The sequence below is a fragment of the Poecilia mexicana genome, unplaced genomic scaffold, assembly GCF_051168715.1.
Source record: "Poecilia mexicana isolate PSO_F unplaced genomic scaffold, ASM5116871v1 scaffold_19, whole genome shotgun sequence".
In the NCBI taxonomy this organism is placed as follows: Eukaryota; Metazoa; Chordata; class Actinopteri; order Cyprinodontiformes; family Poeciliidae; genus Poecilia; species Poecilia mexicana.
The window spans coordinates 23,184,753-23,212,045 of NW_028263388.1; the positions used below are offsets into that span (position 1 = coordinate 23,184,753).

Consider the following 27,293-nt stretch of genomic DNA (forward strand, 5'->3'; position numbering starts at 1 on the left):
CACAACTGAATTGCAGTGGTGTTTTGTGTGAATAGTGAACTGCTATCGCAACCAACCAGCACTGACTGGAGCATTGAGCAGCATAGAGATCGGACCAAACTCACATTGGTCGCACACTAGGGGTGCACCGATTGCAGTTTTCTGGCTGATTACCGATCTTTTAAAAAGCTCCAAGGATATTATTGGTATTTATTTACCCACTTTTACAACTGCTGAGGTTGAAAGCCATACCATAAAAACAAACTGTTAAGATCCTAAACTGGGGAACATCTAATACAGAACATGTCATACACAAAATGGACAACTTAAGAATATTATCAGAAAAAAACATGAAAACTACACAATAAAATTCATTTGAATTTTTTTATTAATCCCTTTCATAACAGAGTACATATATCTCCCTCCACATAAAAACAAAAATTAGACAATGACAAAAATCATACTTCATTTCATTCAGTTTGACACTTCAAGATCATTCCTTCAAACAATAGCTTTATATACTTATATGTAACCTTATGTCCAACAGAGTTAATATTTCATATCCTGTGATATTACCAAAAATAAACTATTAAAAAACATACCACTAAAAAACAGAACATATTAATTCCACAAATGATCTAAAACACAAAAGTGCCAGATGTTAGAAAAACAAAATTACTTTTGTTTCTCGCCTAATTACGAGTACAAACCAAAACCCCGAAAACACCTCTTACTAACATGAATCATAAGTAACAAAATTTATTGGATTTTAAACTGTGATTATTCTTTGATCTCAATTGACCAGAATTCTGGTCATCAGCAAACTGACAATCAGGGTAACAATTGATGCCAGATGGCCTGTACCATCTGACGTCAACATCTTTGGATTAACCCCATTTCTTTGGATTAGTCCACCTATGAAAAAAAGAGATGCATAGATTTTGTCAATTAATTGGAATATAATCTTAGTAATTACAAAAATAATAAAGATGTGATAGAAATTTACCAGTGTTTGGTTGTGCCCCGAGTACCAGTGGTCCAATTGACAGAGCTGCAGAGTCATGGTAAGATACGTCCCTCTTGAATAGAGTGTGGTGACCCGGGTAGCAATGCTGGGGAAAAAAAAAAAGGGAAAACAGCAACATTAAAGGTGTGCAACTTCAGTACATACAATATAGCCACAAAAAGCACACAATAAAACTTACAGCTCTGCAGTTGTTGCTGCTCAACAGACACAAGTGGACATTGCAGTGCAAGTAAATCTCTGTGTGGTTGGTGAAGGTGAACATCCTGAAGGAGAAACGAGACACAGTGGAGGCACCGTTCTGAATCACCTCTACAGTTCCATCTTCTGGATTAGGACACCTGTGAAGCAGAAGCAGACGCATCAGTTAGACTGTCAACAAGAAGACACTGAAATAAATTATAAAGAATGACAAGATGGTCTCATTTACTGTGCAGTAATGAGATCCCAGCGGACAGGGTAGCTTGCTTGGTTGACTGGTGTGGCCCAGCAAGAGTCCAGAACTGTGGCAAATTGGCGCTGATCCACCCCTTCTGTTCGCACCTCCACGTAAAACATCTGATCAACTTCCAGTTCTATGTTTCCATTAGTGCTGAAGGGGAAGTGGAAGCCTTCATCCTCATAGGGGATCATCCTCACACGATACGATCCAGTGCCAGCAGGAAGCTTCTTCCTCAGAACACTGCAAAATAAACATTTATGTGACCAACTACTTGAATGCATCTGATAATCTCTAGAGGATTCCATTGTAAAGAAAACACAACCAATAACTGGTTATAGACATAATGGTCAAAGGAACCACAGGGAGAAATTGGTATCATCACCTCTCCACAGGGTTGATGCCCACAGCCATTGAGAGAGCTTGAGCCAGAGGGTAAACACAGCAGAAACGCAGATGAAGATTCCTCTGACGGCTGATCAAACCTCCGTGAGGATCCACATTCCCCTGAATAGTGTTCTCATACATGAAGTGAGTTCCATTGCTCTAAACAGTGAAATGACAGAATGCTATCAATTAAGTTAAGTAACATATTGGAAGCTTTAAAGAAGATGTTCCAGTTCATGAACTTTACCCTAAGAGCTGTCCCACACAGATGGTCATCATTGTCAAAGTGGAAGACGAGTCGTCCGTCCTGAAGAGTCCCGTTGCAGGAGCTGTCTTGGAGATGGAGAGCACTGGAGTGGAAGCCCGCTTCAAACAGCTGGCAGCGAGATACTGACATGGTACCAGAACTGCTGGAGCATTCAATGTTTGAGTCTGCTCACCAGAGGGAGAAAAACGCTTTGAGATTTCGTGATAAACTACACAAACTGATGCAGAAAAGCAAAGATGATGCTTCAAACTTGAACATCGACAATAAAGCACCAACAAACAAATCATGGAACATGACTATAACTACAGTTCTTCATTTGAAAAACAGAAGATTTAAAAGGTGTTTCACTTACCATAGCTCTGATTGTTGGGTCGATGATGGTGCTCGTCACAGAAGCAGCCGTACACACCATTTTTCTTACCACACCACTCATGCTCTGCACAGTTCAGCTGCTCACAAGGGTCCGTCTCAGCTGAATTAAATATATCAGAAAAGGCCAAGAAAGTTTCAAAACAAACATTGCATAAAATCAATCAGTAACTCATTGTTCTGACAATGTATTGAGCCAAGCAAACATACCACAACGCAAAGGAGAACGCCAGTCAGGGATGTTTAGACCCAAATTGGTGCAGGTTTTCTCATAAGCAGAGATGGCTGAACATAGCATGCCATTGGCTGGCGTATAGAGACAGAGATCGTAAACACAGGAAGTGAAAAATGGTTGAGGGTCAGAATGCAGGTGACAAGAACTGAATGGGCCGCTGGTGTTGGTGATGACTCTGCACAGTTCTGTGTATTCTTCTATGAAGCGGCAGTCACTTAGTCCGTCACCACTTCTCTCATCAGTGGATCCACATCTAGAAAAGTCATTAGACATTTAAAAGATTTTAGAGACAGCAGATATATGCACAAATGTTATCAAAAGTTGAAATTTTATCAGGTAAAGGCAAATAAGTGGAGCATGAGCTCACCCTGCTTGGCTTGTCTCTGATTTCCAGCTGTGGCCAAACTGGTTGTCGTTTTGGGCTAAAGTACCATTGGGCAAAACTTTGTCATCAGTGGGATCACCATTGAAGTTCCCACACATTCCACTGACTCTGTTCTGATAGTTGCGGCCCATCCTGACCAGTAAAGTACTGGAGCCATCAAACTGGACTACGACATTAACAGCATCAAACACTATGTAACTTCCCTGCCTCATCACCTGACCAAACGTTCCTGCCGTGGTGGGAAGAGAAACCTCAGCTCCGTTTACCTGTTATGATGAGAGTTGAGAGAGTAAGACCAAAGGTTTTAAAACTAAAAACTTGGTTTTTTTATCCTGAATTTAAAATAAAGTTCACCTTCACTCTCTTGTTAGGTCCAAGCCTGACATGAACACTCTCTGGAGGATTTGAGAGGTATATATCAGCTGATGACACGAAAGACACAAGGTTGTTTCCTCTGTGTTTGTTGGTGGCCACGACTTTATACTGAGTTTCGTTGTTGCTGTGTCTCAAGGTTTCAGTGATGACGTAAGAACATGATCCCTGAAAATGAGTCAGGGCTCCATCAAAGGTGACGTAATGTGGGTCACCCCATACAGTACAGGTAGACATGGCGTCGTAACAGCCTAGATGGCCATCTCTGATGGTGCACTCTTGTGCAGGAGTGCATGATGAGGGACTGCAGATCAGGACATTGGGCGCTTGACATTCACACCGTTGGGAGCAACCGTTTGTCCAGAAGGACTCACCAGCCTGCAAGATGAGAAACAAGTGAAAATATTAGGTTGTGTGACGACATTAAGAATATATGAACCTTGAGGTAATAAGGAATGCTCTACAGCAATGCTTCTTCTCCATCTGAAATCATAGTTGGAAAACTGCAACATGCAGAACCTGATTCCCAATTTACCTTTGCCAAGTTTCCACTCCTTCCTGTCAGTTAAGGCTTTTGTTAATCACTGGAAGAATTTCCAAAGTGGATGCCAAACAGAAGATTGAGACGATATATATATAGCCTGTCCTCATACTTGAGTTTTGACTTGAAAGCATGTACCACCCAATATAGCTACAGGGCAATTAAAGTAAGTGTTCTAATGCTAATTTCTGCAAATCTATGAATAGTTCAAAAGGTATATAGAAAAGGACTGAATTTTAGTGTTTTTCTGGTCATAGGGAACACTCAAAAAACTTTGCGCTATAGCTACATTCACCCAATCACACTAATGTGCATACATTCATGCACCAATTCGAAGATTGGTAAACAACTAACGATCCAGGAGAGCATTGACATGTAAAAGATGGAAGCTAGAATTGAACCCACAACCTTAAAATCTTCTGGTCGATGTCTGAAAATATATGTTAATTCCACACCACACCATTTTATTTGGTGAAGGGCACTTGTCATTTCTCATTTGCTTTCCTGTGTTGGGTTGCATTTGAAAACTATTCTGTCCGTAAGGCTAATTTTGGACTCATGGCTGCTTTTTATCTGTGTGCCTTAAAGCACACCCAAGGAGATTTGTGAAGGTCCACTAATCTCTCCTTTTGAAATGTTGTCTTTTGGTTTTGCTGTAATGTCACATAAGGGGTGCGTTCACACTGCAGCCTGAAGTGACCCAATTCCGATTTTTTAGCAATTCCGCTTTTTTGCCGGGGCCGTTCACACTGCCAGTAAAAGCGACCTGTATGTGTTCTGCAGTGTGAACGGGCAAACGACCTGAAAGTGTCCCGCATGCACAGCAGAGGGCGCAATAGCGTCAGCGTTCTCAGTGTTCTGCCAACCGCCATAAAAGAAGAAGTGCTCAGTATTTGTGGAAGTAAACATGGAGGTTAACGGTGGAGCATAGCTTACATATTTGAAGCTGTTGGCCGGCCGGAGCAGCATATTAACAACTTAATCCTCATATTGTCCATCATGGTTGTTGTTTTTCTTCCCGCTTGCACGTATCAGGACGCAGAATAGTGAGATTTGTTGAGAAACAGTGACATATAGTTCGGATGAAGGCGACCTGGACGTTAGGTCACATTTGAATCGGATACGTATCGGATATGGGTCACATTCGAAAAAGAATCCGACCTGTGCTGTTCACACTGCCATGAAAAGGTTGGATACAGGTTGCATTACGTCAAAAAAATCGTAATTGGGTTACTTCAGGCTGCAGTGTGAACGCACCCAAGGAGGCATTATTTGTGAGTTGTTTTCTTGAAATGCAACACCTCAATGATGTTTCATTCTTTAAAGCCATTCAGCAATGTCTTGATTCTCAGCTAAATAATCAAGAATAAAGTGAATCAAAATGACCTACGTTGAAATAGAAGCCATCATATTGGCAGCCACAGCTTTCCACAGGGACACAGCTGGTTCCACTCCTGGAATAACCTTCATCACAGAAACATCCCTCAGAGCAAACATGGTCACAGGCAGCATCGATGCTGCTGGCACAGGTGTGGCCACAGTCTGTTCCACACAGCTCATAATGACTGTTGGCTGGGCACTCAATTCCTGAGGAAAAAAGGGTGACAAGGTGGTTACAAGAAGTTCAACCATACTTTGAGACTTTTGAGGAAGATGCTTGTTTGATTGATTACTTTAATAGCACACTGCCTTCCATACTCACTGCAAGTGGTGTTTTGCCTCCAAGGGTAGACTCGGACATTAGCAGACTGACAGGCACTGACGTACGTCTCTAGAGCCCTGCACAGAAGATCACTGCCTCGATTTCCCGACACGCAGACATCAAAGACACAGTCACTGAAATACGGTGCTGGATCCACCTCCTCGTGGCAGAAGCTGAAGGGGCCGTCAGCTGCCTGAATCACCTCACACTGAGCCCTGGCCGATCGGTCATCATTGCATTGTGCACATGAAGAGCCACAGCCGTCACTACAAGTGTAGTTCCCAGGAACCTTCCAAGCTGCTCCAAAAGCATCTGCTGAGTTGGACAATGCTCCACTTGGAGTGTGGAAGTCATCATTTGGATTTCCATTGAAGTTTCCACAAAGTCCACACATGTTTTCTCTGATGAAGATAAGATCATTTTGAACACTTAATGACAATGAAACAGACAATGATGATATGCTGTTTTTAAAGTTCTAAAAAGGCATTAATTCGATAACTATAGAATTGAAGAAAAATTATATTTAAATTAAAGCTGTGTTGAAGAGTATATAGGTTACCTGTAGCTTGGGGGGACAGAAATGGACACTGTGCTACTTCCATCGTACATGACACTCAGTCCAAACTCTGCATTGACAAATGTTTGAGATCCACTTCCAAAAATTGACAGGCTTCCATTGAATACAATGGGCAGGTTTCTTGTGATTCCATTCACCTGATAAGAAAGAAGAAAGGATGGAGGATGCACAACTGAAATGTCTGGACTGTTACTGATGTAAGAACGAACAGTACTTTGGTAATATACCAAGAAGAAATGTTTTGGCTTTTAAAACTAATTTCCAATCTACTTTAGACAACTTTAAATATATTCTACAATCTTCCATCAGAGACAGCTTGACTTACCTCCACGGTACCCCAGTTTCCTCTTGACATACGCACTTCATAGCCCAAGACATCAACATAAACTTCAGCCGTGATGGAAACTGGCAATCCAAACCACGGTTCATTCTTTGCTTTCACAGAAAACTGGTGAAGGTCCACAGTGTCATTGCAAACTGTTGCCAGAACATAGCGGCAGGTTCCCTGGAAGTCGTAGGCCTTGCCATCAAAGGTCAGGTAGTGAGGGTCTCCAGAGGCAGAGCAGGTGCCATGTGGGTTGGGATGGCAGCCAAACTCACCCCCTACAACATGGCAGGACTCCTGAGGTCCACATGCATTTGGGGAACACTGGGCTATACCAGTTACACCATTACAGGTGCAAAAGCTCTGACATTCTTCCCCATCCCAGAACTGTTCACCAGCTTGTCGATAGCGTCCATCATGAAAGCATCCACAGGATGTTGGAGGCACACACTGGTTACCATTGAGGACAAACCCATCATTACACTGGCACCCCTCCTGGCATTGAGTGTCACAGGTGAAGGGGAAGGAGAGACTGGGGCAGGAAGACGGACATGAACTTCCACAGAGTTCATAATGACTGTTTGATGGACAGGTTAGTTCTGTTGGGGAATGAAAGAAATTCAATAAAAAGAAATTATGAATGTGCTCATTTCAAAGGCATCTCTATCAAATGTAGTTCTAGAACTTACCACAGCCTGTTGCATTCCTCCACTGTCCCAGGGATACACTGTTATATTGACACATCAGTGCATAATCTCGTAGGACCTCACATAGTGTTGATGCTGGATCTCTGGAGCTCTGGAGGATTCCTACACATGCATCTACCTGCTGCCATGGGTTCACTGCAGCCCAGCATGATGTAAATGGTCCAGTGGGTGAAGTAAGAACTCCACAGTACTCAGTGGAACTGAAATTGGTTGCAGAGGAGCGAGGTCTGTTTTCCACACAGTGATCTGCCAGGGAGCCATCTCTCCAACTGTCCCCAAACACCTGGGAGTCACTGACCAGAGTGCCATTGGGTGTACGGAAATCATCATGCTGGTCAGCATTGTAGTTTCCACAAAGTCCACCTAATAAACCACTATAGACACCTGGTGCAGTGACACGGACAAAGTGAGGCCAGACAGTCTGCAGAGTTACACCAAAGTCTGTGCGAAGGATGACACTGTGAGTGCTGCTTTGGAAGATGCGGATTCTGTTGGATCCAGAGCTAAACGGCAGTCTGATCAGCTGTCCATCAACCTATAACACATTAAAAAAAAACTTTTGAAAAGTTTTTAGGGTAGATGTTCAAAATATTACAAATCCATGGAGAAATCAAATTTTGCATTGTTTCTCATTAGACAAAGCTTCCAAAAATAATTCTTAGTCATAACATTTTTTTTCAATGTATTCATTATTTGTAGCTCATTTTCAACAACAGTTAAAGGGTAGCAGAGCTGATAAAATTTTTGCTAATTGTCCTTCTTACTTTTAACACATATTTGGGTTGTTTTGATTAAACAGAGGCTCAAGATCAGTCCACTAAGGGTCACCTCGCAATATGCAATATGTACACTAAGTTTGATCAAGAGGTCTTGTTAACATAGTTACATCAAGGATCTAATTCACTCTTCTTTATTAGTTTGTCTTTTCATACACTCCTCTTGCACAGGCTGACCATCATCTCTGTCTGCGTATATTCCAGTCAGGATCAAATGCTTTCTCTAAATATTGGTACCAATATCTGAAACTTGAACTATGAAGCAAAATTTTGAATCTGAATGAAGTAGAATACAATTGATCTCAATTATGCATAAAAGTTGTGGAAATTATGATAATTGTAATAACCCCAAGTCCTGGTTATAATGCATTGCAGACTAACTCTAAACGTTATATTTTTTTATGACATTTGTTCATTTGAAATTTTATGAAACATTAGTTTGTTGTAATAGTCTTCAAACAAATCTGTTGTTACACTTCATTGTATGTGATATATTTGTTTAATTTGTAGAAAATGATTTCTATCACTCACCTTAACAGTGCTAGTACTTGCCATCTCAATAGCAACTTGTGTTCCCTCTGCCTCAAACTTTAGCACATTGGAGAAACCCTGTGGCCCCTGTGGAACCTTTTCCACAGTAATCATGAAGTGTGAGTGATCAGAGGATCCCATAACTTTGGCAAGGGTCAAGCGACATGCTCCTGGGTACTGGTACATCACTCCATCAAATGTATGATACGATCCTGGGCCTCTGATCCAACATGTTGCAAAGCTGTTTGGTGTGCACCCTCTTACTCCATCCTCCACCCTGCAGGACTCATGTTGACCACAGCTGTGAGAGCTGCAAGTCATGGAGCCATAGCTGCATGTACAGCGCCTCCCACAGTCTGCATCCAGTATGACAGTTTCTCCTGAGCGGTAGTAGTGACCCTCAAAGCTGCAGCCACAGTCAGCATGAGGGACACAGACCCCTCCACTCAGGAGGTAGCCTGAATTGCAGACACAGCTCTCTTGATTAGGCAGGGGGCAGTTGTAGGTGGCATTGGGGTTGACACATGTAGATGGACATCCTGTACCCTGGGCCTCATAGTGGCTATTGGCTGGGCAGGGGATTTCTAAACACAAGAAACATTTATTCTCAAATTTAAATATCTGACAACACTTACATTGTAAAATTATTGCAACTGACTGGCAGACATACCACAGAAGCCAGGACGCCTCCAGCTTTGTGGCTGGATCCCATTTTGTTGACACTGACTTGAGTAGACATTTAGGGCTTGGCACAGAATGGGCTGATACCCTCCGCCGACACAGAGATCATACACACAGCTATCTACAAAAGATCCTGGAGCGAGTTGTTGATGGCATCCAGCAAATGGTCCTGTGCTGTTCTCCAGAATACCACAGTGAGCAGAGTTTCTGTACAGTGCTGTCTGAGCTGCTGTGCAGCCGGCACAGGCCAGACCTGAACACTGAACCTCACAGCCAGGCTCATCATCACCAGGTGCTTTCCAGCTGTTGGCAAAATCCACATCAGAGCTTACCACTTGACCTTGGCGGGTTCGAAAGTCATTTCCCGGGTGATTATCGAAGTTTCCACAGAGTCCACATGTGCTATTTTGGTAAGTGTAGGGCACACTGATCCGGACATATGAATACATGTCATAAGACACCATCAGGCCAAAGTCAGTGCTGACGATCACAGAGAAACCTGACTGATAAACCTGGATAGAACCGTTTCTGAGGGAAAACGGAGCTGTTGCAAAGCTTCCATTGACCTGTAGGCATGACAACAATAAAGTAATTACAAATATGAACAAAGGAAAAAAAGACATGGTATATGTTATGTAACTAAGAGACTCTTGTTACCTTGGCCTCTCCATAACGTCCTTTAACAAGCTCAATAGTTTCATCATGAACAAAGACTTTGACTAGCCGCGTCCATGAAACATGAGTGCTGCCGCGATGCTCGTTCTTCCCCTCCACTCTGTAATACGGCAGTCCGTTCTGACACTGCTCTGACAAAACGTAAGTGCATGTGCCTTGAAAGTGAAACACTGAGTTGTCAAAGGTGTAGTAATGTGGATCTCCGCTGATGGTGCAGGTTTGTCTTTGCACTGTCTGGCAGGAGTACTGAAAGGCAGCTGGCCGACAGATTTGGGAAAAGGAGCAGGGATTGCTGGAGCATTGCAGCCCTGCTCTGGTGCAGGTGCACTTCTGTGCACATGTGCTGTCACTCCAGAAAGAGTCACCAAGTTGAACAGGCTGACCTTTAAGCAAAAAAACAAAACAAAGAGTAGGTCATTTTAAGGCTACTTCAATGATAAATTAGTTTGCAGTGTTTCAAACAAAGAGGGCTGCACAGTGGCGCAGTAGTTAGCACTGGTGCTTTGCAGCATGAAGGTCCTGGGTTTGAATCCCGGCCTGGGGTCTTTCTCCACGGAGTTTGCATGTTCTCCCTGTGCATGGTGGGTTCTCTCCGGCTTCCTCTCACAGTCCAAAAACATGACTGTTATGTTAATTGGTTTCTCTAATTTCTCCCTAGGTGTGTGTGTGCATGGTTGTGTGTCCTGTCTGTCTCTGTGTTGCCCTGCGACAGACTGGCGACCTGTCCAGGTTGTACCCCGACTCTTGCCTGTTCACTGGAGATATGCACCAGCACCCCTCCCGATCCCACTTGGGACAAGGGTGTAAAGAAAATGGATGAAAACAAAGAGGTTAGAGAAAGAAGTAAAGTGAATAACCTTATTGTTCGACCAGGAGACAGATTGAAGTTTTTCACCTATTTCCATGATACATGGGCTCAGTTTTACAAAAAAATAATCTCAGTGACTGTTCTCTTACCATTAAAATGACAGACTAATGATCCATGATCGACACGGAAGGCCCAGCGACCGGGTATGTTGGCATTACTGCCAAGACTAAAGGCTGAGTTAGGTCCAGTGGCGTTACTAGAGAATGATCCAGGGATGGTGAAGTGGTGAGAGGAACTGATTGTATCATATCCAGCCTAGAAATTAAATGTGCACATATAAATACAATTTGTTTATTTTTCAGATAATTCAGATCATTTGCTGTGACCAAGACAAGGCAAATAAAACATATATTTATAGCAAGCATTTATTTGAATATCTAACCTGTATAGATCTTGATGTGGAGGCTATTGATCCATAATTCATCAGCACAAATGAATATTGGCCATTGGTAGTCAAGACTGCCTGAAAGGTTGTTCGCTGGGAAAAATAAGTGTAATTATTGAGAATTAAGTTAAAGATTAAACAAAGTTTATTTTATCAGCACACTGCTTTAATAGACTTAATCAGTTAAAAACAGATCACTTACTGTTCCAGTTGTTGGAAAATAAGCAACCTCATGCCATGTTGCTATAAAGATCCAGTTGGCCTGAAAGTTAAGTGCTGGGAAGTACGTGTTGATGTCCTGTGTAACTTGTTGGAGAAGAGAGCCACTGGTGTACTGAACATAGTAGATATCACCATTGCCTCTGTTGTCTAAATCAGTCCAGAATGGAGCAATGATGTCTCTGGTTCCATACATCGGAAATTGTTGAGGAGAAAAACTTGACCATGGATAATCAAAGGTCAGATGTCCGTTGTGGTTCACCTAAGAAAAAGATCTCTAAGTTAGGTATGACTATTAATACACTTTTTGTAAATGTTTTCATTTTGTCTTCATGATTACAGTAAAAAGGGAAATGACTGGAAGTACAAGACGTCAGGTAACATACGTAAATCTGAGAGTACGAGTGTCCGAAATAGTTAAAGGATCGTAGGAGTGAAATTGCAGGTGAGCTTCCATCGTCTGATCGAGAGCTTATTGTTCCAGAAATTGGGTAGAGGGGTCCTAGAAAATACAAGAGACATCATTTGATTAAATTAGACTCTTTTTCTGGATAACAACATCATGCAGAAAGCATCATTATATCATTTCTAGACAGACAGTGTTGAGAATAAGTAATTCTGTTTTCTTTATATCTTTTAGCTAGTTGCTAGCTAAATCACCTGTTAGGAAACACCTTCAAAGCTAAGGTTAAAGTAAATGAGGCATTGGGGAACGCCCTCTTTAGGTCATTGCTTAGATAGAGGCTAACAACGACAAACTTTTGCTTGATGCCATTTTGTCCTGCTAAGCTCCTAAAGATAGCATGAGAAATGGACCAGCTGTATTTTGGTATTAATAAATGAATTCAACTCACTGACTCTTCTTTAACCTCAAACAACAAGAACTTGGCATGGAGAAAGGATAATTCTCCACAACAGACCGGCCGAAAGGCAGATTGATTAAAAATTTGTTGGTTCCACTCGGTTAATGAAAGAAAAACCCAAGTGAAAGTGGACAAAATTTTAATATAATAATTTCTTGAAAAAGAGCTTAGTCCATAACTTTCAGCTCACCTTGACGTTGAGTTGTCATTCCAGCTATAAAAACACACAGATATCATTTAACATTAATTTTATTCACATTAATTTGTCAACAATAAAATATGTTTTTTTGTATAGATTTAAACCACTACATTCATTGGTATTATTGATATTTTTTCAATGTAACATGCAATTTTGATTGTTTTCCATTATTTATTAATAATAATTTTGAAAATAAAAATATCTTGGGAAAAGTGGATAGGTCTAAACTTTCAACTCACCTTGGTGTTGAGTTGTCATTCCAGCTATAAAACAGAGACATCATTGAACATTAAATTAATTATGTAACAAAAGACTTGTTTTTGGTGTAGGAAGATTTTAACCACTACATTCATTGGTATGACTAACATTTTTCCACTGCAATATACAGTAATTGTTATTTACCGTTATCTATTAATAAGAATCATAAAAATAGAATAAGTTCTTTAAAGATAGGTCTAAATTTTCAGTTCACCTTGGTGTTGAGTTGTCAATCCACCTTTAAAAACACACACATAGCATTAAACATTAAATTAACTATTTATAATACCAATTAAAAATGACTTATTTTGTGTAGTGAGGCTTAAACCACTACTTTCATTGGAATTGCTAACATAAAAATAAGATAGGTGTAAACTTTCACCTCACCTTGATGTTGAGTTGTTATTCCAGCTATAAAAACACACAGATATAATTAAATGATGATAATTCGAGTCAATAAAAGAATACCCGTGTAGAAGATTTAAACCACGACTGGAATGGCTAACATTTTCAAATATGATATGCAGTTATGATTATTATCCCATAGTAATAATAATGAAAAATGAATAACAATAATATCTTGAAGTAAGAGGGCAGATATAAACTTTCAGCTCACCTTGATGTTGAGTTGTCACTGCAGCTATAACAACAGAGAATCATTGAACATTAAATTAAGATACCATATTTTCCGGACTATAAGGCGCACCTAAAAGCCTTAAATTTTCTCAAAAATCAGCAGTGCGCCTTATGATCCGGTGCGCCTTATGTGTGCACCGGATTCCAAAATCTGTCCCTGACACAGAGATGTAAAGTGTACTGTACATATGCTGGCATCGATAAACCAATCGGAGGACATTACGTAATACGTAAAGTACGTATGCTGGCAGTGATAAACCAATCAGAGGACATTACGTAATACGCCAGCAGCAATAAACCAATCAGAGAATTGTTCTAGTTCTGTAGAATACGCCTCCGGTACGCATTATCGTCCCTGTTCATCTGCGACTCCATGCGCGCCCATCTCACTGTTACTGTGAAAAAGGAAGTGAAGCAAACTATTTCGGAGTTTGCTGTCATTCCGGGAGGATTAACAAAATAACTCCAACCGCTGGACATTGATGTAAACAGGGCGTTCAAAAAGAAGCTGCTAGCGGCATGGGAACAATGGATGACAGATGGCAAACACGTTTACTAAGACGGGGAGGCAGCGCCGGGCGAGTTACGCCGCCATGTGTGGATGGATTGTGGATGCCTGGGCTGATCTATCTGCCTTAACTGTTGTCCGAGCCGGCATCATTGCTGAACCGCCACATGGCAACGAGACTGACTCCGATAATGATGAGAGGGAACCTGGCATGTTTGATGGCGAAATTGCCCTGCTGTTCAATTCAGATACAGAAGAGGAGGACTTGGATTTGTGGAAGAAGAATAAAAACTAACGTGAGTGTATTGTTACGTAGTCAAATAAAGTTAAACTAAACTTACCGTTTTGTTTCCGTTACCTTTTTTTTTGACGTATGTTTTAGCATGTGCCTTATAGTCCGGAAAATACGGTAATTATTGTCAATTAAAAATGACCTGGGACTTCCGGGTGGAATGCGTGAGGAGTAGACGGACACTTGGACTGCTGCTACATCTGTGCTTTTTATACCTCTTCAGAACCCCATCTCCTTTGTAAAGATTAAATTATCTTTTGTTGCTGTTGTTAACATTTCTTTCAAACTTACCTCGTCATGTCGAAGGCCAAAGGAAAATCCTCTGAATGAGAAAGAGATGCGCCGCCGGCTACTGCTAGCATAACATTCGCGGACATTAGCTCGCTCCTTAGCAGTCATAAAGAGGCCCTGTCTGCGGAGTTCAAGTTGTCTTTTGAGTCTCTGAACTCCACACTGGACAGCATCAACTCTACTATGACAGATCACGGTCAGCGTATTTGCTCTTTGGAAGATAATGCAACTGCCTCTGACGCGCGCTTACTGCAGGTGGAGAAGGTGTATGCTAATCTTCAAAAAGAAAATGAGACACTGAGAGCTAAGGTGGCGGATCTGGAGGGGCGCAGCAGGCGCCAAAACATTCGCATTGTCGGCTTACCAGAAGATATAGAACGTCCCCGGCCATCCTCGTTCTTCTCAAAGCTTTTGACTGAAGTCTTCGGTAAAGATACGCTCCCTTCCCTTCCTGAGATAGATCGAGCGCACCGCACCCTCGCCCCCAAGCCCGCCCCGGGATCCCGTCCTCGCCCTGTCATCCTGCGCTTCCATAGGTTCCAAGAGAAAGACCTGATTATCCGTGAAGCCCGCAAGAGGGGCGCACTGTCTTATCAGGGGCATGGGATCCGCTTCTATGATGACTATAGTCCAGAGGTTGTGAAACAGCGCGGCGAATACAGTGGTGCCATGACTGAACTGTACAAGCGAGGATATAAGCCGGCGTTGCTATTTCCTGCGAAGTTGCGCATCACACTCCCGAACGGAGATAAGAAGTGGCTCCCGTCGGCCGCTGATGCGGCTAAATTCGTCCAGGATTTGGGTCAGGATTAAAAAAAAAAAAAAAAAAAAATCCACATTCTTTGTTGCCTTGAAAATCTAATATTGGTTTCTTTATTCAATTGCGTTGAATTATTTCCCTAATTCAGTGCGGCTTGTTCGGCCCATTTGTTAGTGAATAATACTGTATTTACGTTACATATACACAGCTTGATCACTCTAAGTTATAAGGAGTGGGGTTCTAATCTATCCGTTTTTCCACAATGCAGTTGCAGGGAGTTGGGATTTAGGAAAAAGGAAGTTTTAAAATATGCTGATAGGTTTATCAGAGTCCTGGTGCCTGCCTTTTGCGACACCATTTTTTTCCCATTTTTATTTTCATTGTTTTTTCTTTCCTCTTTTTATATGTGTGTTTTGCGGGTCTTCCTTATTTGCATGTATTAGTGCTACTCATTACATACGTGCTACAGTTCAAAGCTCACTGTCATTTTCATACCTATCACACTTAGGGTACTATGCCAACTACTGACGCCCCATTGGCACCAGGGGATTCGTTAAGATTTGTCAGTTGGAATGTTAAAGGGTTGAACTCTCCTATAAAGCGTAAAAAAGTATTTAATCATCTAAAACACTTAAACACAAGAATTGCGTTCCTACAGGAAACACATTTAAAACTGTCAGACCAGCTGAGGCTTCGTGGTGGGTGGGTTGGCCAGGTGCATCATTCATCATTTAATAGCAAGGCACGTGGGGTTGCTATTCTAATACATAAATCTGTTCCACTCTCTGTGACCAAAGTCATATCCGACCCTAACGGCCGTTATATTATTGTCCTGGGAAGAATTAGCAGTAGCAATTTGGCATTAGTAAACATATATGGTCCGAATTGGGATGATGAGGATTTTTTCAGAAACATTTTCTTCTCACTTCCTGATCTAAATAGTAGCCAGCTCATTCTTGGAGGTGACTTTAACTGCTGCCTTGACCCTTTGCTTGACCGTTCCTCAAGCAAGTCATATTCAGTCTCTAAGTCTTCCAAAGTTTTACATACATTTATGCAGCAATATGCCGTCTCAGACGTTTGGCGTTATTTCAACCCTAACACCAGAAAATTTTCCTTTTTCTCCCCAGTGCATTCTACTTTCTCTAGAATTGACTTCTTTCTTCTGGATAACAAACTGCTCTCCTCAGTTAGGTCATGTTGCTATAATCCCATCGTAATCTCAGACCATTCTCCTGTCATCTTGGATCTCTCTCTCCCGGGTAGACCTGCTTCGCGGCCTCCGTGGCGTTTTAATTCAGTCTTACTCAGTGATCCTGTTTTTGTCAAAACTTTGAATGACCGTTTAGACCTGTTTGTCTCCTCTAATGTTACTCCAGAGGTATCTGCAGCAACAGTTTGGGAGACATGTAAGGCATATTTACGGGGGGAGATAATAGCTTACTCAGCATATCTTAGAAAAACAACCACACAAAAAAGTCTTATTCTATCTAGTGATATATCTGACCTGCAAACAAAATGTGCAGAGTCCCCTGCTCCAGACCTTATAAAAAGTTTGTTGATAAAAAAGGCTGAATTTGACACTCTAGCCTCTGACGCAGCTGCAGCACTATTACTAAAAAACCGTTACAGTTATTATGAGTTTGGTGAGAAGCCCAGCAAAATTCTTGCTCATCAGATTCGGCAGAGAGCTTCAAACCAGCACATCGCTGAAATTAACATCCCCAACGGGACCTCTATTAATCCACAAACTATTAACAATCAGTTTAGAGACTTCTACTCCACTTTATACACTTCAGAGTGTTCACCCGATCAAGCTCACTATGAAAGTTTCTTTGATAATTTTTCTATCCCTACAATTGATCCAGAAACAGCCTCTGACTTAGACAAACCCTTTACGCTCGCTGAGGTCAAGAGTGCTATATTATCATTGCAGAGTGGAAAATGCCCTGGACCTGATGGCTTTCCATCGGAATTCTATAAGGTCTTCTCAGACAAACTATCTCCCCTTCTGCTTAACATGCTTAAAGAAGCATATGAATTTGGTGTTCTCCCTCTCACAATGCGACAAGCTACTATCTCCCTTATCCTAAAGAAAGATAAAGATCCACGAGTCTGCAACAACTACCGGCCAATTTCATTGCTCTGTACAGATGTCAAGATTTTGGCAAAAATGTTGGCAAAACGTCTGGAGGTAATCATGACCAAAATCATCAACCCTGACCAGACAGGCTTTATTAAAAACAGACACTCCTTTCATAATATTAGGCGGTTGCTAAATATAATATATTCACCTACATCAGCTGATACCCCAGAAGTGATTATCTCAATGGATGCCGAAAAAGCTTTTGATCGAGTAGAGTGGCCCTATTTGTTTTACACCTTACGACGTTTTGGTTTTGGCTGTTCCTTTGTTTCCTGGATCAAACTGTTATATACTTCTCCGTTAGCCAGAGTTCGCACAAACAATGACCACTCAGAATATTTTCACCTTGGCTGTGGAACCCGTCAGGGCTGTCCACTCTCCCCTCTTTTGTTTCCAATTGCTATAGAGCCTCTAGCTGCAGCCATTAGATCCAGTCCAATGCACGGCATCACAAGAGGTGGTCTGAACCATCAAGTCTCTTTATATGCTGATGACTTGTTACTCTTTCTCTCAGACCCAGAGACCTCAATGCCTCCAGTATTAGACCTGCTTGAAAAGTTTGGAAGAATATCTGGATATAAATTGAACTTTAATAAAAGTGAACTATTTCCAATTAATGATGCAGCTACGGCCTACCCACTCACTAGCTTACCATTCAAGATCTCTCTGCAAGCATTCAAGTACCTGGGAATCCACGTAACTAAGAATTATTCACAACTTTTTAAAGTTAATTCTACTCCCTTACTTGACCAGCTGACCCAGGACTTTCAGCGCTGGTCCATGCTGCCACTTTCTTTAGCAGGCAGGATCAGCTGTATCAAGATGAATGTTTTGCCGAAATTCTTGTACCTCTTCCAGTGTTTACCAGTATTTATCCCCAAAAAATTTTTTAGGACACTTGATGCTTCAGTTTTTCAGTTCATATGGAACAGAAAACCTCCTAGAATACGAAAGAGTATCCTACAGAAAAGTAAGGAAATGGGAGGGCTTGCCACACCAAATTTCTTATGCTATTATTGGTCTGTTAATATTCGTACAATGTTATTTTGGTGCAATGCGAACTGCGAGACTCCCAAATGGTTACCAATAGAAGAGGCCTCATGTAGCTCTGCTTCCTTGTACTCTCTTTTATGCCTTCCCTGTGCAACATCTCCCATAACTTACACTAACAATATAATTGTTAGGAACTGCCTTAGAATATGGGCTCAGATTAGGCAACATCTTGGGATCCAGAGAATACCTCTTTTATCACCACTAAACTCTAATCCTCTATTTCCACCTTCACTCATTGATAAAACTTTTTCAGTTTGGAAAAGCCATGGGCTTTCTTCTCTGAAAGATCTATACTTGGACGGTACTTTTGCCTCATTTGCTCAATTATCTTCAAATTTTAACTTGCCAACTGTCCATTTTTTTAGATTTCTACAAGTTAGGGACTTTATTCGTCATCGTTTCCCAGGTTTTCCAATAATTCCTGCCCCCAATATGGTTGATCAACTACTAGAAATTAGTCCCTCTCCAAAGGGTACTATATCGAAAATATACAACCTCTTAACGTCCAATGTGACTCCTGGGCCTGGCCAACTTCAAGCTACTTGGTCTGATGATCTTAACACAGAGATTGATAATGAAATGTGGCAAACTATTCTAGAACGCATTCACACTTCATCAATTTTTGCCCGACATAGAATTATTCAGTGTAAAGTTGTCCACAGAGCACACTGGTCCAAAAGCAAACTGGCTCAAATCTTTCCAGATGTGGATTCAAGCTGTGTGAAGTGTGGTGTGGGCCCAGCCACTCTCAGTCATATGTTTTGGAGCTGTTCCTCCCTATTTCAATTTTGGGAATCTGCTTTTGACTCACTTTCTGTAATCACCTCGACCACACTACAGCCTGCTCCACTCACTGCTTTATTCGGGGTTCTCCCCAAAAACCAGTCACTGCCACCGCATCATGCTGACCTTGTGGCCTTCCTCACGCTACTGGCTAGACGTATCATACTGATGCACTGGAAGAATCCTCTCCCACCCTCACATTCTCATTGGATAAAAGATGCCCTTTCGTTCATGAAACTGGAAAAAATTAGACATACTGTCAAAGGCTCTGAAATCACATTTTCAAGAATCTGGTCACCGTTTCTGGACCATGTTAGGTCTTTGACACTCGATGTGACCCCATGAGTGGTGCTCCCCTTACTTACCAGTTGTAATGACATACACCCTGTATCCAAGTTTTATAACAATTTTAGTAGCACAGAATACATTAAGCCCTTTAAGTGCCCCATTTTAGTTGTTTTCTGTTGAATTTATATTTTATTTTCTGCTTGTTTATTTTTGAATTATCTACTTTTTATCCATGTGTTTATGAAATTAACTGCTGGATTTTTGTTTGTGTATGTCTTGTTTTATTTTTGGTTCTTGTCTTGTTATTTATTAGTTTATGCTTATTCTCCAAAGTATTGTCTCAAGTATAACTTGAATATCTATGTATGGTGCTCATTGTTTTGTTAAAAATTGGAAAAAAAAAAAAAGAGTACAGGTACTAAAACGTTATGCTGGATATTTAGAAGATATAAATTCTAGCACTGAGTTTATTTGTGTCTGTTGATTAAAATTGTACTTAAGTTTCTCTTTGGAAGGGATACCTGGTAAAACTCGTCACTATGTGTTGTACAGCAGGCGAGCCACCAAGGTGAAAGGGCAGATTGTTCTTCATCAGAAAACCTTTTGGCATAAAAGTGGAAACATGCTGCTTTCTGTAAAAGTAGCTTCAACCAAAAAGATTCTTTTTCTGCCTCAGTTTGTGTACAGAAACTAATATTTAAATTGATCAGAGTAGGACTGAGTAAAAGATCCAGTAAAAGAGTTTACTGGATCTTAATTGATTTCATGTGCTACATTATCTTCCCTCTTCAAGTCTGAGCTGTGCTCCACTCAGGCACACTCAGTATAAGTCAGAAGGGTTTGTTTCTTTTAAGCAGATGGTAATCTGGACCTGGATTTAGTGTTTTGTTGTTGATCTTTATTGGAGCCCTCGGTTATTATCAGTGTGTTTACACTATATTTTTAGTGCAGATTGTCTCATTCAAAGGCTTTACTTCAGCATGTATTGTGAAAGAATAAACATATGGAGCCACTTTCTACTTTTACCCAGAAAAAAAATAAGTAAATAAAAAAAAATGACCTGTTTTCTGTAAATAACATTTAAACCACTACTGGAATGGCTCTCATTTTTAAATGTAATATGCAGTTATGATTATTTATCATTATGTGTGTCATAAGAATAATGAATAAATGATAATAATAATAATAATAATAATAATAATATCTTGAAGTAAGAAGATATAGCATTGAATGTTAAATTAATTAATGTCAATAATAAAAAGGACAATTTTTTTGTGTAGGAAGCCACTACATTCATTGGTATGACAAAAAAAATTTTCATTGTAATATACAGTATTACATTAATATGTATTTATCATTATATATTAATAGGAAATATAAAAATAGAATAAGTTCTTTAAAGATAGGTCTAAATTTTCAGCTCACCTTGGTGTTGAGTTGTTATTCCACCTTTTAAAACACAGATAGCATTTTACATTAAATTAATTTTAATGTTACTACCAATTAAAAATGACTTATTTTATGTAGCAAAGCTTAAACCACTACCTTCATTGATATGGCTAACATTTTTCAAGTAAAATATGAATTTATGATTATCTACCATTATATATGTAATAATAATAATGAAAATAGAATAATTTCTTGAAAGATAGGTCTAAACCTTCAGCTCACCTTGATGCTGAGTTGACATTCCAGCTATAAAAACACATAGATATCATTTAATATTAAATTAAGATTAATAATATCAATTTATAGGATCTGACAGTTTTAAATCATTAGTTTTATTGGACTAACTTCAATTTTTTTAATGAAACAGACATTTTGCTAAGTTGTTTTGGTGCATTTCTCCAATCCTCCCTGACATTTGCAAAACGGTAAATGCATTTCTCAAAGCAATTCATGCAAAGAGCAAAACACCATGAGTTATCTGCAAAAGCCAGTTTACTTCTCAAAGAAAACTGGTTCACAAATATATGTACTCTGGAGAAACTTAGCATTTATCTGGGCAAAATTCACCAGTTGAGCACAGATTTAGATAAAACGTCTAATGTTTAAAAGTATGCTCGACATATGACAACTTATTCATGCTTTGATCAACATGATAAAACCAGTTAAAATGTAGAAAATGTACATTCTCTCTCTTGCATGATGTACAAAAGCATTTGCTGCTTTTTGAAGTGCAGAAGTGACAATGATTTGAATATTGAACAAGCAGGTTTGAGGATTTCACTTCTGTCCTAGAAATGCATGAAAGCGACTGAGAAAAAGCGTAATAAAAAATATTTAAAAGTAAAGTCTAATGTTATTTTGTAATGTGTTTTAGAAATTAAAACATACTATTGTATTAAAACAAACTTTTGAAAGAAACATTGAGCTTACTTTGATTATGAGCGGTCACTCCGGCTATAGAAACACAAAGATAAAATTAAGATAATTTAAGTAAATAAAAAAAAATGTGGGTGGCATCTTAATTAAAATGATCCAGCGTAATATACAGATATGATTGATTAAGACAGAATTTATTATTTAATTAATAATAATAATTAGAGGTAAATTTGAAGGTTATTTTATTACTTTGTGTTTTAGAAATTAAAACAGTGTAACATATAATTGTTATGGATGGATGGAGTTACCTTGATGCTGAGTTGTCTCTGCAGCTGTAAAAACACAGAGATATCATTGAACATTAAATTAATGTCAGTAAAAGTAACTTTTGTCTAGCAACCTCAGGTCTAAGGTTTAAGCCATTACTTTTATTAGAAGGACTAACATGTTATTCCAGTATACAAGTCTATATATAACTAATTAGTTTAATTAAACTAGTTACTTAATTAAAGTTATAAAGAAAAAAATGATCTAAAAGTAAGAGGATAGGTCTGAGCTTTCATGTCACCTGCATGCTGAGTTGTCTCTGCAGCTGTATACACACAGATGAACATTAATTAGGATAACTAATGTCAGTCTAGCAACCTCAGGTCTAAGATTTAAGCCATTACTTTTATTAGAATGACTAACATGTTATTCCAATATACAAGTCTACTAATGGATTAATTAATTAGTTATTTAATTAAAGCAATAAATATCTAGAAATAAGAGGATAGGTCTAAGCTTTCATATTACCTTGATGCTGAGTTGTCTCTGCAGCTGTAAAAACACAGATAACATTGAACATTAAATTAGGATAACTTGTGTCAGTAAAAAAAAGGAATGTGTCTTGTGTGGGAAGATGTAAACCATTGCTTACTTTTTCTTATGTTTCGAATGTAATATTCAGGTATACTTATTCCTCAACTAACTAATAAAAATAACTAAAAAATAATATGTATAATAATAATAATATGTACATCAGTGTTTCTCAAACATTTTCAGGCTGAGGATCTATTTTAGGTGTTAAGATGCAGTTAGTCAGCGTGGGGTGCAGCGCTGCTCACTGGCATCCAGCAGAGCAAACTAGATCTGTAAGCCTCCTGCATGTTATGTATCATAATAATGTTGACAAACACAAGTTCTGCAACTCCTCCTGAGAGTTTTCTTTTTAGTGACCAGGTGTTATCTTATCCATTATTATTTTTAACCACAATCCTATGGTTTGCTAACTGTAGCGTCGCACTTTGAGCTCAAGACACAGCAAATAAACCGTCGTTTACATGGAGTACCGCGCCGACCACCAGAGGGCGCGCATGGACCACTAATGGTCCCCGGTCACAGCTTGATTAAAAACTGATGCAAAAACGATGTCGGAGGTTATTTTATTACTTTGTGTTTCGGAAAATAGAATATTAGAGTAAAATATTGTTATGTTTAGACAATCTTTTGCTTTCTGTTAAAACATTCCTGCAGTATTCTGAGACAATTAAAAGATCAGATGGATGGACAACACAGACAGATTGTCTAAAATATTTAACCTATTTTGATTCTGAGATAACACTCCGGCGAAGAATTCTGAAAGTTCAAATAATTCCGGCTTGTTTTCCAGACACAAAAAACCCTTTAACTAACTGCCAGAAAACTGCTTTGTTTTTGTTTTTTAAGCACCTGGACGGTTTCTAGACTTAAATCAGACACAGATGGACGTATAAAAATCCACATTAAGTGAATTTAAAATAACACCCTGGAAAACTGCTATCTAAACTCATAAAATTAGCCTAATTCTAGGTTAGGGTTATCTGGTTAAATAAATTACAACAGAGTTTCTGCTCCACTGCATTGCTTCTACAGAGTTGTTAACAAAAACAGAAAAATCTGTATAATTACAACAGGAGTCTCTGCTCTGCTTGGAGATGTAATCATATAATAATATCTAGAGATAAAGTCAAATATTATATATATTTATATACAGACAGACAGAAATGTTCAGCTTACCTGTAGTTGTTTGCGTTGTCACTCCAGCTAAAAAAAACAACAAATATTTAACATAAAATTAAAAACCTTTTTGTGTGGCAAAGTTTAGACCATTACTTATATTGGAATGACAAATATGTTTCTAATGCAATTAATTACAGGTGCACTTAATTATGAATTAACAAAGTGTAATTTAAACATTTTATATTACGACATGACTGCTCTATCATTTATGACTTTAGACTCTTATTAACACAAGCTCTCTTTTTGTTTTTCCTCATGTATTTAGGAGTTTTTGTTGTTTTTTAACAGCTGCTGAAATAAGGAAAAATCTGTGTAATTGCAATAAGAATTGCTGCTCATTATGCAACAATATCTGGAGGTAAAGTCAGATTATATATGTATTTATGAACAGATAGAAACTTTCAGCTTACCTGTAGTTGTTTGTGTTGTCACTGCAGCTAAAAAACAACAACAAATATTTAACATAAAATTGAAAATGTCAGTAAAAACCTTATTGATATGTGTGGCAAAGTTTAGACCAGGGGTCCCCAAACTTTTTCCTGCGAGGGTCACATGACTGTTACTTTTTCTGGTCGGGGGCCGGTCTTAAGAGAAAGAAACCTTAGAAAAGTTTTGTTGACTGGGGTGGGGGGGGGGGTGCAGGGAGAGCGAAACCTTGGACGGGGGAGGGGGGGGGGTATTGGATTACTGCCGACGACATATTCGCATATGTAGATAGATTTTTACCCAGAATGCAAATGGAAAAAAAACGTGAGCGAAACGGTGACTGGTACTGACTAGTATATATTCCACTGAGGGAAACTAAGTTTTGTATCTGCTCAAGAGCCCCCTGGTGGTTGAAGAAAAATCCACATATATATGAAAAAAAACACTGAATGCTCTCTGGTATTGTTCAGGGGGCCGGACCAAATGAGGAGGCGGGCCAGATCCGGCCCGCGGGCCGTAGCTTGGGGACCCCTGGTTTAGACCATTACTTATATTGGAATGACAAATATTTTTCTAATGCAATTAATTACAGGTGCACTTAATTATGAATTAACAAAGTGTAATTTAAACATTTTATATTAGGACATGACTGCTCTATCATTTATGACTTTAGACTCTTATTAACACAAGCTCTCTTTTTGTTTTTCCTCATGTATTTAGGAGTTTTTGTTGTTTTTTAACAGCTGCTGAAATAAGGAAAAATCTGTGTAATTGCAATAAGAATTGCTGCTCATTATGCAACAATATCTGGAGGTAAAGTCAGATTATATATGTATTTATGAACAGATAGAAACTTTCAGCTTACCTGTAGTTGTTTGCGATGTCACTGCAGCTGTAAAACAAATATAATTTAACATAAAATTAAAAATGTCAATAAATAAAACCTTCTTGGTTTGTGTGGCAGGATTGGAATGTAATTACAGGTTAACTTAATTATCAGTTAACAAAGTATAACATAAAACTTTATGAATATTAGGACATGATTGTTCTACAATTTATGACTTTAGACTTATTAATACAAACTCTCTTTTTGTTTTTCTCTGATGTATTTAGGAGTTTTTGTTATTTTTTTTAACGGCTGTTCAGATAAGGAAAAATCTGTGTAATAGCAATAAAAATCCCTGCTTAGTTTGGAAACCTAATTATGTAATAATATCTAGTGGTAAAGTCAGATATTATATATATTTATGCACAGATAGACAAACTTTCAGCTTACCTGTCGTCGTTTGCGTTGTCACTGCAGCTGTAAAACAAATATCATTTAACATAAAATTAAAAATGTCAATAAATAAAAATCTTTTGGGTTTGTGAGGCAGGATTGGAATATAATTACAGGTGAACTTAATTATCAGTTAAAGCATAATATAAAATTAGGATATGATTGTTCTATAATTTATTACCTATTAATACAAGCTTTCATTTAGTTTTTTTCTCTCATGTATTTAGTATGTTTTTTCATTTTGTTGTTTTAAGAAAGAGAATATAATATATTTATAGCTGTTCAGGCTATAATACTTCAGTTGTATATTTTATACCATTATAAATGTCACTTTTAAAGATAAAGCCATTTTATAAAAATTAGCTTTTCTTAGAGTTCTCATCTTTCACATCTCTGAGTAAATTAAACTGATTTAAGTTTTACAGTGTAGTTACTTACCTGTAGCTGACAGCAGCAGTAAAGGCAGGATGAATTTACCTGCCATTTTTCTAAATTTGTCAAACCTGTTTTAAAAATACAAAAATAAAAGATTATTACAGCATCTGAATACATGTTGATCAACATTTCCAGTCAAAACAGTTTTTTTTCACTCAGACTTAAATAAAAACATCAATTTGAAGCTTTTACCTGTCTAAGTGCCTCTCTGGTGTAAAAACATCTCGAGTGACAGATCTGCACTGTAACAATGCTTTATATACTGACAGCTGGCACAAGCCCAAGTATTCTTTCTTTTCCAGTAAGAAAGAATGAAACAAAGCTGCTTCCTCATATTTTAGCACAATATGGTCATCATGATTACATCATGGCTTTCAGGTTAAACATTAATATGAACCTGTTTATTACTGGGTCTTTTATTCCTGTTTATCTGTGATCTCTGCTATTAGAAACTAAATTATCACAAAGTATCTTAGAGTTTACAGCTGAAAATTAAGCTCATATTAAGGTGTGCAAACATACCATGCATAGTAGCATAATGTAAGTTATATCTACAGAAAGGAGAAAAAAGGTTGTTTGCAATTTGTAAGTAGGTTGACTAGAGTTAATGTCACGGTGCTAAAAGTAAAGATGGTTAAGCTACGCTAAGCTAAACAGGCTAATCATGTGACCAGAAAAAGTAACCTGTCATGCTAAACAGATCAACATGTTTTGTTTGGTTAAATAAGATTTTGCCCAATATTTATTGTAATCACCTAAAGCAGGGGTGTCCAAACTGCGGCCCGGGGGCCATTTCTGGCCCTTGCACTGATTCTGTGCGGCCCCCAACTGGAATTTAAAAATGGCACAAATCTTGCCTGAGACGTTTAATTTGTAATCGGGGCAAAAATTATTACCAACATAATTTTCTTAGACAGGAAAATACAAAACAAAGTATTTGTGTTGAAAAGCCAACTTGCTGCATCCAGATCAGCTTTTATTCTTTCCTAAACTTCATTCATAGCAAATGTTTTGAAACAAAGTGACCCAAATACTTTTCTTATTACTGAGGATAAGTTAATCTGCTGCCTACAGTGGATCAGGCTGCCGAGAAAATCTCTGAGAGTAATCTCATAAATTTTCTATGAAAAAAAAAAAAAAAAATTCTGAATTTCAAACATTGAAAAAAAAATTTATTTTAGAAAAAAAAAGTAACATTTTCTGGGAAATTTCTGATTAATCATAAAATTTCTGAGTTTTTGGCAGAAACTTTCAAAATCAGCTATG

The 27,293-nt window shown here is 38.8% G+C and overlaps 1 protein-coding gene across 1 annotated transcript; it reads right to left on the reverse strand.

Annotated features, from left to right (window-relative positions):
- Positions 1 to 349: 349 nt before the first annotated feature.
- LOC106925983 (alpha-tectorin-like) lies at positions 350 to 26,264 on the reverse strand. The gene is made up of 39 exons (XM_088000943.1): positions 26,220 to 26,264; positions 26,031 to 26,095; positions 25,590 to 25,616; positions 25,179 to 25,205; positions 24,298 to 24,324; positions 23,885 to 23,911; positions 22,643 to 22,666; positions 22,416 to 22,439; positions 22,156 to 22,179; positions 21,902 to 21,925; positions 21,194 to 21,217; positions 20,948 to 20,971; positions 13,382 to 13,405; positions 13,153 to 13,176; positions 12,980 to 13,003; positions 12,747 to 12,770; positions 12,499 to 12,522; positions 11,832 to 11,947; positions 11,429 to 11,707; positions 11,224 to 11,319; positions 10,931 to 11,096; positions 9,956 to 10,356; positions 9,288 to 9,864; positions 8,618 to 9,201; positions 7,293 to 7,845; positions 6,604 to 7,202; positions 6,261 to 6,415; positions 5,702 to 6,102; positions 5,390 to 5,586; positions 3,441 to 3,836; positions 3,069 to 3,352; positions 2,677 to 2,954; positions 2,450 to 2,569; positions 2,077 to 2,261; positions 1,828 to 1,988; positions 1,434 to 1,685; positions 1,185 to 1,344; positions 986 to 1,091; positions 350 to 894 (listed from the first exon to the last, which is right to left on the reverse strand). Exons 2-39 carry the CDS (start codon positions 26,074 to 26,076, stop codon positions 773 to 775), a joined length of 6,606 nt encoding a protein of 2,201 aa, XP_087857069.1. The 5' UTR covers positions 26,077 to 26,095; positions 26,220 to 26,264; the 3' UTR covers positions 350 to 772.
- Between the last annotated feature and the right edge of the window lie 1,029 nt (positions 26,265 to 27,293).